At 35.9% G+C, this 13,756-nt stretch overlaps 1 protein-coding gene across 3 annotated transcripts in view; it reads right to left on the reverse strand.

The window, feature by feature from the left end:
* Window positions 1–598: 598 nt before the first annotated feature.
* GMPS (guanine monophosphate synthase) overlaps window positions 599–13,756 on the reverse strand; it is an 89,627-nt gene continuing 76,469 nt past the window's right edge. For all 3 annotated transcript variants that reach the window (XM_082624653.1, XM_082624654.1, XM_082624655.1), the window contains 6 exons: window positions 12,399–12,514; window positions 9,426–9,551; window positions 6,127–6,242; window positions 2,893–3,023; window positions 1,809–1,981; window positions 599–754 (listed from right to left, as the gene is read on the reverse strand). In XM_082624653.1, the coding sequence (XP_082480779.1) occupies window positions 653–754; window positions 1,809–1,981; window positions 2,893–3,023; window positions 6,127–6,242; window positions 9,426–9,551; window positions 12,399–12,514 (764 nt within the window). In that variant the 3' untranslated portion in view covers window positions 599–652. The remainder of the gene's footprint in view (window positions 755–1,808; window positions 1,982–2,892; window positions 3,024–6,126; window positions 6,243–9,425; window positions 9,552–12,398; window positions 12,515–13,756) is intronic.

Here is a 13,756-nt window from a genome sequence, read left to right on the forward strand (position 1 = left end):
TGAGACTACTCATAGTTCCTTCCTCCCATGGCTGTGATGACATAAAATTCAAAGTATTTGAACAAATTCCTGGTGCTTTTCCATCTTAAGGTAGCTTACCATTTTATGGCCCCAGTGTCCTGCAAAAGTGGATGGAATAGCCCACCTAAACCTTTATCTGATATGTTGACCCCTTCCCAGAACCTTTGGAGGAATGAGGTTACTTTTCGGGAAACGCAGATTCTCCATAAGGAATACATACTAAGTCACACTGGTAAATAATGGTGTTTCTAACATCTCTTAGAAACTGGCAAGGGGAAAGAAGTCCATTACCAGACCCCAAACTCACCCACTCCCATACATCTTCGATGACAGAGACATCAATAGCAACAGTGAGTTTATACATAAAGAACAAGTGAGGCAGAGGTAAAGGCAAAAGCAGTGTCAGTCTGTCTGAGTGTAGGCAATGGTGCTTTGATTATACCCATACAAACTCTTCAGTCCCTTTTAGTTATCCCCACCTCAGCTCTTAAGCCGTAGATTTTTGCTGCAGAGAACTCAGATGTGATGTAGTTGCTCCAGTAACTGTTTTGACAGTACTGCATGTCAATACTAGGAATGGTTTCTAATCAATTTAATCTGCACACGGCACTTTAGTAGAACAAGAAGTTTATTACTCCCACTCAGTAGTTCCTGGGGGCTTTGATGTTAAGTCATACATAATTCGAGAAATACCAGGAATCTTCTTAATCTCAGTGACCATCTTTAACACCACCTGTTATAAAACAAAGATTATAAATAAAGAGCCAGGGTCCACTGTGTGTCTAACAGACTTAGAAGTCCTGCAATTGTAATTTGAAATTAAAACATAATCTATTTTTACTATTGTCCTCTCTGTATATGGGATATATTTATGATTAATTTATGTAGTGACCCTCTACAGATTTAAGTGACTTAAATTCAGTACTACTCAAAGTGCAGTCTGCAAGTCATGTTTGTTACTGGTCCATAACAAGTGTTTAGAAGCATTTATAGCAATTTGACATTGCTGTGGCATCCAAGTATCTGATTTTACGGGTTTATGCCGATGCTTCACAAATTATCTGTGGCTTACAACATCGAGGCCACCAAGGTGGCACGTAATGCAAGGTAATAATAATCACTGCTACATGTATAGACGAGGAAGGCCTTGTCACTTGACTGGCCAGAGACTTGGCAAATGTGAGCCTAAGGGAAAACAAACTCTAAGCCACATTCTCCAACCCAGCTATCTAGCTATATATAATCAGAGCCCTGTATTACAGTCCTGGAACAGTGGTCCAACTAATAAAGTCTCACTTTGACTTTCATTTGCCACTATGCAAATAGCTCCTCTGGAACACTCTAGTGGAGGGATAATAAGAAAGGAAGATGGTGATCAAAACTGCAATTGGTAATAGGCAGAGCAATAAGAAATTCATGGGTGCCTGGCCATAACGCCATCAAATCTCACCCTTATGTCTAATAAACTCTTCTTCACTCTTAGTGTTTTCTTCTCTACTTGGAGGATACTATTTATAAAGTAGAGGTTGGCAAGATTAGATAAAATGATAGATCAGAGTTGGTGATTCTCCACACAGTAATCAGAAATCTGGAGTTTAATAAACTTAAGGCCTTTTTCTACTATAGTGTATTAAACAACCAATTACGTGGAGATTAAAAAGAGCCTATTTTATGAACAGAAAACCAACCTCAGAAATACCAACATTGCCATAGCCTATTCCATTCACCATTATTATAAAATGTATAAGGTATTAAAAATGTACATTAGGAAAAAAAGTATAAGTTACCTCTACAGGGATCTCATTGCCAGGGGTTGCGGGTATACCAGTCATGAAATCACTAGTAATAAAGGTTCGAATAACCACGGATCTCTGGCACGAAGGCTGCTTCTGAAGTGGGTCCCGATCAAAATGTAAAGGTGTCAAAATCACCGGCATCTGGCTGATTTTCCCAGCATACCCTAAAGAAAGGAAGGTAACATGTAGAACCAATCACCACACCATAGAAAAGCATTCTCTGCTCAATTAAATCCCCCCAGACAGATCTAAAATTGCACACATACACACACCACTTCTTAGGACTGTCATCATGTATACTGTTTTTAGCTACTCTCATAGCACTGTAAGTAAACATAATCACAAATACAAATTACAGAATTTGATGACTGCAGTGATATGTTACAGTGATGTGATATAAAGTCAATTCATTATTCATAGTAGTTATCTTCTATACTGCAGACACTGAATAAGAAAATACTGAGCCACTAACCCTAGGGGAAATACAGAGTTAGGTTCCTGACCACTTTCATCAACTGATTAATACATATCCTTGCTTATGTGTGTTTCTGTTTAAAGACACCTTATGCAATATTTATTGTAGGTTCATTAACGTTGAGCTCACAGCCAACGGCACTATAACTCATGCCTGAATGAATCTTATCTAACAAACCTATTTTCTCAGTAAGGTACATCACAGCCTTCCTATGCTTAGGAACCTAGACAGCACCTCAGCACTATTTTAAACAGTGAAATCACCAACAAAAAGCACAAAAATGCAAAAAACATGTCATTAAATAGACCACAAAAAGGACACTTGTTTATAGAAAGAGCTGAAACAAGAAGGCAGAGGATTGCCTTGTTCAACCTCAGCTGGAAACATATGAGTTGAGCAACTCAAATTTTTTGCCCCTTTGTACATGTCCGCAAATGACCACAAAGGTGAATAAATTTTATACAGATAAGGCAATGTCACAGAACTACCCAAAGAATTAAATAATAAAACTAAAAGCTGAGTCCTCCTACTAGAAATAATAATGACATGCTTCCAAAATCTAGTTAGAGCATTCAGTGATGAACAAAATGGGCAGCTTACCAGACTCCCTGAGAATGTTATGGGCCTCAAAATCAGCTTGGCGTAAAGTACTGAGCACCCCTGTTGTCAAGAAAGTGGGAGTAACGTCTGTAGGAGGTTCTTTAACTGGTTGGCCAAATATATAGACAACTCTAGAAGGGGGTAGTGAAAATTATAGAGAAAATACGTTTTAGTAAGAGAAGCAAATTACATAAAATAACATTCTTTCCATTTGTTCTCAGGCCCCTCTCTTACCTACTTCAAATCCCCAAATAGGTAGGATAGGATATAAGATTATAGAAGGGTCTCTATTCTATGAACCTTCCTCAAAGTATATTTTCTGGAATACTAGTATCTCAGAAGGTGCAAAAAGATATAAGTGATTATCACAATCCTCTTTCCATTTAATGTACTGGATTGAAGTGTATCCCCAAAACTTCATGTCCATCTGGAATCTGTGGGTGAAAATAGGCTCCTTGTAAATGTAACCGAATAAAGATCATAATGGTGTTTGGGGGGATTAATCCAGTGATTGGTGGGTGTTCTTCTGAGAAAAAGGAAATCTGGAAACACAGACACATGGAGAAAAGACAGCCGTGTAAAGATGGAGACAAAGATTGGAGTTATACTGCCACAAGCCAACGACTGCCAGCAAACAACAGAAACTATGAAGAGACGAGGAAGGATTCTCCCCCTAGAGCCTTCTGAGAGCGCCATGGCCCTGCTGACACCACCCTTGATTTCAGACTTATAGCCTTCAACAGCCTCCAGAACTGTGAGATAATAGATTTCTGTTGTTTTAAGCCTTCCAGTTTGTGGAAATTTGTTATGGTAGCCCTAGGAAATTCCTGGGGAAACACTAAATTAAATAAATAGGTTTTATAACAAAACTTCAGAAACTATAATATGCTAATATGCGCTGGAAACTTCCAAGATGAGACTACTACAGTGAATTTCCCAAACTTATTTGACTGCCAACTCAACCTTTTTTTTTTTTTTTTTTTACATTTTGGAAAACACTGATCCCAAAGAAAGGTTAAGAATATCACCAAAGTTAAGACTTGGTTGAAAAGGAATGACTTACTACTGCTTCAAGTAAATGTCTGTTTCAAACTTATGAAGATATGCTGCAGATGTTAATAAAAGTAGGATTTGGAAGGTAGCTTGAGGAAATTAGGATCAAATAATTACAACAGTTCAAGGGGAATCTTGCCACTGGTTTGGGGAATCTGTTCTACAACCTTCACCCAGAAAACAAGAGAGAGAAGGGGTAGAGATGAGTGCCACCTGGCTCTTTCCAATCCAACTCCAGCCAGCAGGCAACTGTCCCTTTTCCTTAGCCCTATCTGTCTTTAGCAGAGAAAATAAATCTCCCCTGCAACTACCATGGTGAAGTTTAATAATGTTTTTTTCTTTTTTCTTAATAGGTACTTAAAATAAAACATATGGAAGAAAAAAGCATCAGATTAAAACCACCACTACCACCAAATACTTCATTGCCTCCTTCCAAACATACTGTCACAAGAAGGGTTTTGTTCCATGCATAGAAAGTAAGCCACACTTCTAAACAAAATAGTTCCTAGAGCTCATAAACAATCCTTAGAGGAAAAAAGCAACTATGCAAAAGAATGCCATGAACTTGCTCCTTTTTCTTTTATTTCGTTCAAACAAGAGTGATCATAGAATGTACAGGGAGAGGCAGCCTTCCAGTAAAACTGGAACCGTCCCTCTCTGTATAAAGATTCCAGCATGCAAATTAGGGGGGAAAGACTGGTAAAAATGGAAAGCTTTTTTTTTTTTTTTAAATTCCAATTCCCAAAAAAAGACCCTGGCAAAGAAATCAAAAATTCACCAACACCCTTTAAGGGCTTGCTAGGTTCATATTTAAAATCTAGTTTTTTGTTTATTGGTTGTTAGACTTTATTTTTTTCCTTTTTTTGGGGAGGGAGGAAGGGTTAAGAATGGAGGGGGAGACAAATGGGGAAAAAAGAAAAGACAGGCAGAGAAACCAGACTATAAAAGGACCAAGATAAAGTTTAAACAAGGGTAAGTGCTCTTTGGCAAAAGAAAAGGACAGGGCAAAAGAAAAGGACAGAGAGACAGATGAAACAAGAATGTTGTGAAATGAAAAATGTATTAATTATATAGTAAAAGCTGTGGAGCCAAACTTAGTGAAAGGGAATTTTCTGTATGACCTATGAAGTTTATTTAGGTATTAGCATGTTTCAGAAGATGAATTATGAACCATTATTTTAACCAAGAGAATTATCTTCATTCAAAACAGGCAATTACAAATTTACCATTATTTATTAATAATTCACCCTTTCAGTGTGTTAAAGGTGCTTCCGTATTTGGGGGCCTTCGGTTCATCTATGCAAGCCTTTTAAAGGACATGTTCCCATCAGTAAAAATGTGATTTCCCTTTGACTTCTTGTCTTGAAGGCCATACCAGCCTACAAATACTAGCCACACCAGTATAGAAATATACATACCCTGCTAAGTAAACATCAACAAGTAGGTTTATAATTTCTGTAGCTAATTTGAGTAAACTAAAATCTCAAGAAATTCTTTTTGGTTGTTAACTGCCTAAAACCCACGAAGAAAATAGAAAAGAGTGAAACACTGTTAAATAAGAACATTTAATTAGCAATCTGGTACTAAATGAGTAAGACTTTTGAACTTATAACAAACAATGCTCAGTATTACATAAAGATTGTATCAATAAATCAGTTATTGATATATCGAACCTAAGAAATTAATGTGTAAATTAAAGGAAAACTGGATCTGAAAAACTAAATTCAAAATTTTTTAAACATTTAATGCTGTTACTTTGACGATATCTGGCATATGTCTCTTTCTTTTGATTTACCCTGGAATTATTATTAAATTGACTAAGTCCCTAACGGTAATTCTATAACCTGTACAATTCTTTCAATCCTTCTGGAATAAAACATCTAATCATAAAACAAGTAGTATAAATTGCTAATTGGGAAGACATGTTTTTAAAGCTGTCTTTAGTATTTCATACTACAATTAAAAACCTTCCTATTTCTCAAGCAAAAAATTTTTTAATAAGCAGATGATTGCACTGTGATGAAGGAACAAAGTACAAGGTATTATTAAATATCTGCTGGATTATGACCTAAGCACATACCTGTATCTACACTTGAGCCACTGGTCTTTCAACATGGGAAGACCTTAAAAAAAACACATCCTTCCATTACATCTCACCCCTCCACCACCTGCAGAACATACCTGTTAATGTTGTGACACATGCGAGGTATAAGTCTAGCCAGGAAAATAAGAGATTCCCAGTCAGGCTCATCCTTACTGGAGATTCCACACACATAACTATAAGAACGACAGTCACCCTGAAAATAAAAATACAATTGATAATTTTAATGATTTTACAGAATTCAAAAGATGGACTGGAAAATATTTCATGCATGACGACACCATTAAACAAAAATATGCTTGACTATAAATACATATGGATAGCTTGCTAATGATATAAACAAATCCTAAATTAAAATCCCCTATTTAACATTTTTTTGTATTATTTATTTATTCATTATTTTTGGCTGTGTCGGGTCTTAGTTGAGGCATGCGGGACCTTTCACTGCGGTGCGTGGGCTCTTCATTGTGCTGTGCGGGTTTTGTCTTCTCTAGTTGTGGCACGCAGGCTCCAGGGCCCGTGAGCTCCGTAGCTGTGTTGTGTGGGTTCCAGAGCACATGGGCTCTGTAGTTTGTGGCACGCGGGCTCTCTAGTTGAGGCACACAAGCTCAGCAGTGTGGGCTTAGTTGCCCCACATCATGTGGGATCTTAGTTCCCTGACCAGGGATCGAACCCGTGTCCCCTACACTGGAAGGCGGACTCCTTACCACTGGACCACCAGGGAAGTCCCTAACATCCCCTGTTAAATTCTACCTAAATCAGCTCAGACATTAAAAAGAAGTGTCACGGTAATTTCAATAATTTATTCAACATACACCAGAGATTCACTGGGATTTCATTCCAAATACCTGCCGAACTACAGATAGCCAGCACACTTAATTTGGCAGACAAGATCTGCCAAATCCTTTAGATGGATAAAGGATTCTCAAGTCAGATATAAAAATAATTTATTCCTTTAAAATAAGAAAGTTAATTTTAAAATAAGTGAATAAAACTGATCATACTGATTCCCGTTTCCTCTGTCCTGCTTAATCCAAGTCATTTGCTTAAAAAAAAAAATTAAACTGAAAAGCAACTTAAAAGTAAGATTCATTAGATAACTACCTAATACACAGTAAACTTAAGAATTCAGACTATTTGAATGTTAATAGTATCTATCAAAGTTTAAAATGTACATGCTCTTTAATCCAGAAAATATTACTGAAATACATGAATAACTGCTTGAAAAAATAAGTTATTACTTGCCGAAATGCCTATAATAGTGACAAAGTAAAAATGGTTTAAATGTCCATTGGTAGGGGAATGATTAAATAAATTATGGTATAATCATACATGGAATATAAGGCAGCAGTTAAGAATAAGAATCTACTTGCAATGGAATGAAAAGAAGTTCATGATGTTCAGTTAAGAGAAAAAGGTGATGAACAATGTGTCAATAATTCCCTTTCATTTTCTTTCTAAATGGTTCTGGAGGGAACATTTAACTGGAGAGCAGAAATAGGGAGAATTACTTTTTAAATGTACTGTACATTTTTTTTTTACAAATGCAGTTTATTTTGGTATTTAGAAAATAAACTTCATTGCTATACTAACCATGAATTATGATTTTTATCTGGACTTCTAAGAGTCTCAGCTTCAAAGGCCTAAGAGACTAGATAAAGTTAAGATAACCAACAACAAAAGAAACTTCTATTTTGATGGGAAAAATAGTGGAGCCTGAATAAGCTTCATTTTTTTTAATTGAAGTGTAGTTATTACAATGTTGTGTTAGTTTCAAGTGTACAGCAAAGTGATTCAGTTATACATATATATATATACACACACATATATATATATACTCTTTTTCAGATTCTTTTCCATTACAGGTTATATAGTTCCCTGTACTATACAGTTGCTTACCTATTTCATATATAGTAGTGTATATATATGTTAATCATATTTTTTAAAAAAGAAATCACTCATCCAACAAATTATATTTATTTATTTATCCATAGCATTATCTACGAACTTATCAAAAAAGGGGAATGGGGAACTAGTTCAACTCCCTGCCTAGCAGGAGTTAGCATACAGAGCTGGAAGTTTTCTATAACAGATCTACTTAGGACTGGAAAAAACAAAAACAAAAACAAAAAATACCACTTGTCTGCTCTTCTATTTTTATATAGTAGGGTAATATCTGCCTGAAATATCATATGATGAGTTTCAAAATGAATCTGCATATGATAAATGAGATAATCCATACACCACTGAAAGAAAATTATTCCTACAATTCCAGGAATGGTTATTTCAACATGATTTAAAAACAATATAAGTAGCTTTCACATAGGACCTTTAAAAAGAGGGAGAAGAGGGGAAATAGCTGGCCCTATCATTTCCATGAACTAAAATATTTTAGCTTAATTTTAAAGTAACGATGAATTTTTATTGTCTTATTTACAAACAGAGCTACATGAATTCAGGGGAAAGAGGAATTTAAAAGGATGGCTCAGATTCACATATTTATGGAAAAGAGTATATATTAAGTTTTAGATGAACAATCTCTAAAATGTATTTAATTTCTTCCCACGCATAATTCTACTATAAGAGAACATTATAAACACATTAACCCACTTAACTGGCACTTGCACCATTCTGAGTTGAATTATTGACACCTTTTCTAGTTTTCATTTAACTTCAAATTCTAAATCACAGAAACCTTCCTCTTCCCTAGATTCCCAAGCTATTCCCCCCCAGAAACTCACCTGATGATCATATAAATAAAGAACTTAATTTAATATAATCTATGAATAGCATTTCAAAAATGAGAACTATATTACAGTCATACGCTTTTACAATTGGAAAGACAGAACATACTGAAAATGTTAGTTGTACGTTATCACAGCTAAGAGAGAGAGAGGGAGAGACGGGACATGTTGAAGAGGCAGAGGACACTGGTTTAAGGAATACACAAGCTGAGAACAATGCGTAAATAGTGTAACATGTACATCTGGGGGCCTTCTCGCAGTTAGAGACTTCTAAAGCCACAAAATATTTCATATCAAGAAGGATAAATGAGGACATGACCTCTCGGTACCTGTTCTTCAAGGCAGAAGCAAGCAAGCCAATCCTATAGCAAATCATTCTTTGAATTTTTTTCACTTTAGTTACAGGTATTTTATTTTAGTGACAGGTATTTCAAATCTATAAAATCTCAGCCTGAATATTTAGTTCCTATTACCTTATTCACTTCATAAACATTCTATAAAATATTGCCTTTTTACATTTTTAAACTTGGTGTATATACTTTCATATTTCACTTTCCTAAGACATTCCTATTTTAATATGAGCAAAAAGAGCAGCAGAAAGTTATGTCACAGGTCAATGAAGTCACACAACTCACCTGCACACCCACAGTTTTAATTGGTAGCAGGAAGGCATTCAGTGAATGCAGACTTGTAATTTGCATCAGCTTCTCCTGATCCTCTTCTGTTGTGCAGGCTTTGACTCTCTGTAATAGTGTATGTGGCTAGGAAAACCAAAGACACACTTCTCAGGGTTTCAAGAAATACAGTATTCACTCTTTTGGTACATTTTACTATCTTATGTATCTACCACTTTCTGGTTTATAGCAATAGATTCTATTTGGTATTTCTCTCTGACTTGTGTGTGCTATGCAGTGTGTCAGAATTTCATTTCTGAGGGCCAGGGCTATGAGAAGTTAAATATCAGGACAAGAAACACAGATTAGATTTACATACATGGAGGCTTTAATCCTCTGTCAACAGCAAGGGACACCTCACGTGAGTCAAACCTTCTCCTTATCTCTAAGGAAACTTTTTGCCATAAAGTCAACTTTGTCTGAAATTAATATATCTCTACCTATTTCCTCTTTTTTGGTTTATTTGCCTGGTATATGTTTTTCTGTTCTTTTACCTTCCCTCTTCCTATCCCAAAGTAAACAGACTATAGTTAGATTTTATTCCTCAATCTAGTTTGACAATTACGTCTTAACTAAAGATGTTAATCCTTTTAATTGTGGGTTAATAATATGGTTGAATTCCATCCTACCATTTAACTCAGTAGTTTCTATTTGCCCCACTTTTTATATTTTTCTCCTTTTTTATATTCCTCTGAACTGATGATTTCTCCCAGCTCATTTATTTCCCCTTTACTAGTTGTGAAGTTAAACCCTCCATTTTTATTCTTTATCATTTCCCCTTAAGTGGGGATATTTAACAAAAGAGAATCATCTCTGCCCATATGGCAAAAAATACAAAGATCTTTTTTTTCTTTTTGCGGTACGCGGGCCTCTCACCACTGTGGCCTCTCCCGCTGCGGAGCACAGGCTCCGGACGCGCAGGCCCAGCGGCCATGGCTCACGGGCCAAAGCCGCTCCGTGGCACGTGGGATCCTCCCAGACCGGGGCACGAACCCGCGTCCCCTGCATTGGCAGGTGGACTCCCAACCACTGTGCCACCAGGGAAGCCCCCCAAAATACAAAGATCTTTGAATGCTTTAACTCCAATTGATCCCCCTGTGGCTTATATGCTATTTTAGCTATATAATGTTATACTATTTTTTTTAATAAACACCAAAATTTAGATCAGTTTATACAGTCCATGTCTATTTAATTTTATCCATTTACCATTTTATTTGCTTACCAGTCCCTGTATCTCAGACCTTTCAACTGGTATCCTTTTGCTTCTCCTCAAGTCATTACTTTAAAACAGTGGTTCTCAACCTTAGCTATACACTCAAATTTCTTAGTATGCTCAGGTCCCATCTCATATCAATTAAATAAATTCTAGGGAGAAGGGACCCAAGCATAGAATACTTCAAAAGCTCCCCCTGTTGAATCTAATACACAGCCAGGGTTGAGAACCACTGCCTTTATAGTTCCTTAAGTAACAGACAGTTGGTAGTAAATTCTGTTTATGTGAAAATGTCTTTATTTTGCCCTAGTTCTTTGAGACAGTTTATCTGTTCACTATTGTTCACAATTATTTTCTCTTGGTACTTTGAATTCTTCCTGCTTTTAACTACTGCTTCCAGTAATAGCCTTTCCTTTATGCAGCAATCATTCTTTTCTTTGCAGCTGCTTTGTCTTTGGCAGTCTGTACCTTCCATAGTTATGCCTATTAGGTGTCAAATTCTTCTCCTTTATCCTGATTGGGATGTATTATGCTTCCTGAATCTGAGGCATGGTATCTTTCACCAGTGTGGAGGAATTTCAATACTTTTGTCTATTATCTCCTTCTGGATATACATTAAAGTTGACATTCTCATTCTACATTAACCTCTTTGAATCATATTTTGTCTTTGATGCTTTGTTCCAATTTCTGGATAAGTTAACATCAATCTTCACTAATTCTCTCTTTAGCTCCTTTTAATTTGAGTTATTTTCATTTCTAGAATGGAATTTTTTTTTCAAAGCTCCCCAGTCACTTTTTAGTCTCTTATATACCTTATTCTTATTAAAAATTGCTTCTCTTAATTCTCAGTACTTTTAAATGTTGCCTATATGCTAATTCCAGTATCTGAAGTACTTGAGGGTCTTCTACTAGTTGTTTCCACTAGCTCTCATTCATGGTGCCTTACTTTTATATCTATTTTATAGTTTTTTATTGTAAACTCATATTTGTTGAAACTCTATTTATGGGAATTCTTTGAGGTCTGGGTGAAGAGACTCCAAAGAGAATTTACATTGCTTCTTGTCTGACACCTGGAAGCACTACCAACCAAAGCCCACTTTAACACAGATTATAAATTTAGGCACCAAATATACAGAAGAACTGGAGACATTTCCATCATCCTCAATTTAGAACTACAATGATCTCCCTTGCCTTCTTGCAATAAATATGAAAGGGTATTTTTTTTTTTTTTTTTTGGCGGTACGCGGGCCTCTCACTGTTGTGGCCTCTCCCGTTGCGGAGAATAGGCCCCGGACGCGCAGGCTCAGCGGCCATGGCTCACGGGTCTAGCCGTTCTGTGGCATGTGGGATCTTCTCGGACTGGGGCACGAACCCATGTCCCCTGCATCAGCAGGCGGACTCTCAACCACTGCGCCACCAGGGAAGCCCTGAAAGGGTATTTTAAAATACTTTGTATCTAGTATTTTCAGGGATTCAAGGTATCCAATCTGTTAAAATATATGGAATGGCTGAAAAGAGAAGTCTGCATTTAAGAGTGTCTGTAGAATACTTTCTTCATAGTCATCTCCAATGGTTAAATTACCCTGAATTTTCAAATAATGAAACCCTAATCAATTTTATTGTAAAGACTGGAGTACAGCAAGAATCCATTCAATTCCTTGCACCAATTAGCTGTGTCTGTTTAAAGCTCCTAAAAAAACAAATTCAACACAAATTATTACCTTTTTAACGCTTGCAGAAAAATCAGCTACTATTTTCAAAATATTGTTGGTTTCAGGAAAATCCTTACAGATATAAGGTTCCTCAGCACATATTACTCTGATTGCCAGGCCTGGACCTAAAGAGAAGAGTAACAATAGTATTTAATATAAATGTTATGTTTAATATAAAATTTTAAATAAAAAAAGGTCACTATTCCCAAAATATAAAACACCCTTGCCATTGTTTTTTTAACCAGTTTTATTGAAATATAATTGACATATACACTTTAGGTTTTTTAAAGTGTTTAATATGAAATGCAGCTATTAGTTTCCCATCCAACTCATCATTTTTAGAATGCTTCAGTTCTGTTCACATCAATGATATACACCTCTTATTTTAATAGTCCCTGTATTAAGAATCTCAAAATTCTCCAATAAATATTTTTAATTCACAATATACATGCCAATCTATTTAAAATTACTTTCATACACAATCCTTTGCCAACACACGTTAGGGACTGAACGTCTCAAATTACTACAGTTGAAAATATAAACAAGTGCTAATCTCCATATGGGCTATACCTTTGTAACACTGTTTATGGAGGCAATATGGTAGTTAAGAGTAACAAACTCTGAGAAGAGCTTATTGGGGCTAGAATCCTGGTTCCAAACCCAACCTGCATAACTTTTGGCAATCTAGCCTCTGTCCCAAAATTATCTCAGCTGGACAACAGGATCATAATAGTTTCTATTGTGAGGATCAAATAAGACAACATGTGTAAAATACTGTATTTAGCAGAATGCCTAGCACATACTAGTACTCAAGAAATGTTAACTATTACTATGCTTTTTCATTTAATTAGACCATTCCCTCAACTCATCACCCAATGACTATTGTAGAGACCTAGAAACTGAGGTATAAGATTTGCCAAGCTCAAGAACTCATAACAAAAACAGGTTAAGACTCACAGTCCTAACTTTAACAAATACCACCTCTAATTAATTTTATTTTATGACAGCAAATGACTATTTAAAAACTGAATATTTTCATTTGGTCATGAATTAAATACATACAGCACTGTGCAAAGAAATGGTTCAGCCATTCAGACAAGTCAGGGGATAAGGATTTCAGAGAACTGAGTTTTATCCCTGTGGAATACATCATGGTATAGTAGAAAGAACATATAAACCCAAGTTCTAACACTAAGAATTGTGTGGCGATGTTATTAAAATATCTCTTAGCTTTCTCATCTGATGGCAACATTCCATGACAATCTATTTACACAAGTATAATGTAATATTTAAATATATATACAATAAAAAATGAGTATTTAATAAAATGAAATATATACAGTAGGCACTAAAAAGAATATTTATTC

This window comes from Mesoplodon mirus (assembly GCF_964341445.2).
Source record: "Mesoplodon mirus genome assembly, chromosome: 6".
NCBI lineage: Eukaryota > Metazoa > Chordata > Mammalia > Artiodactyla > Ziphiidae > Mesoplodon > Mesoplodon mirus.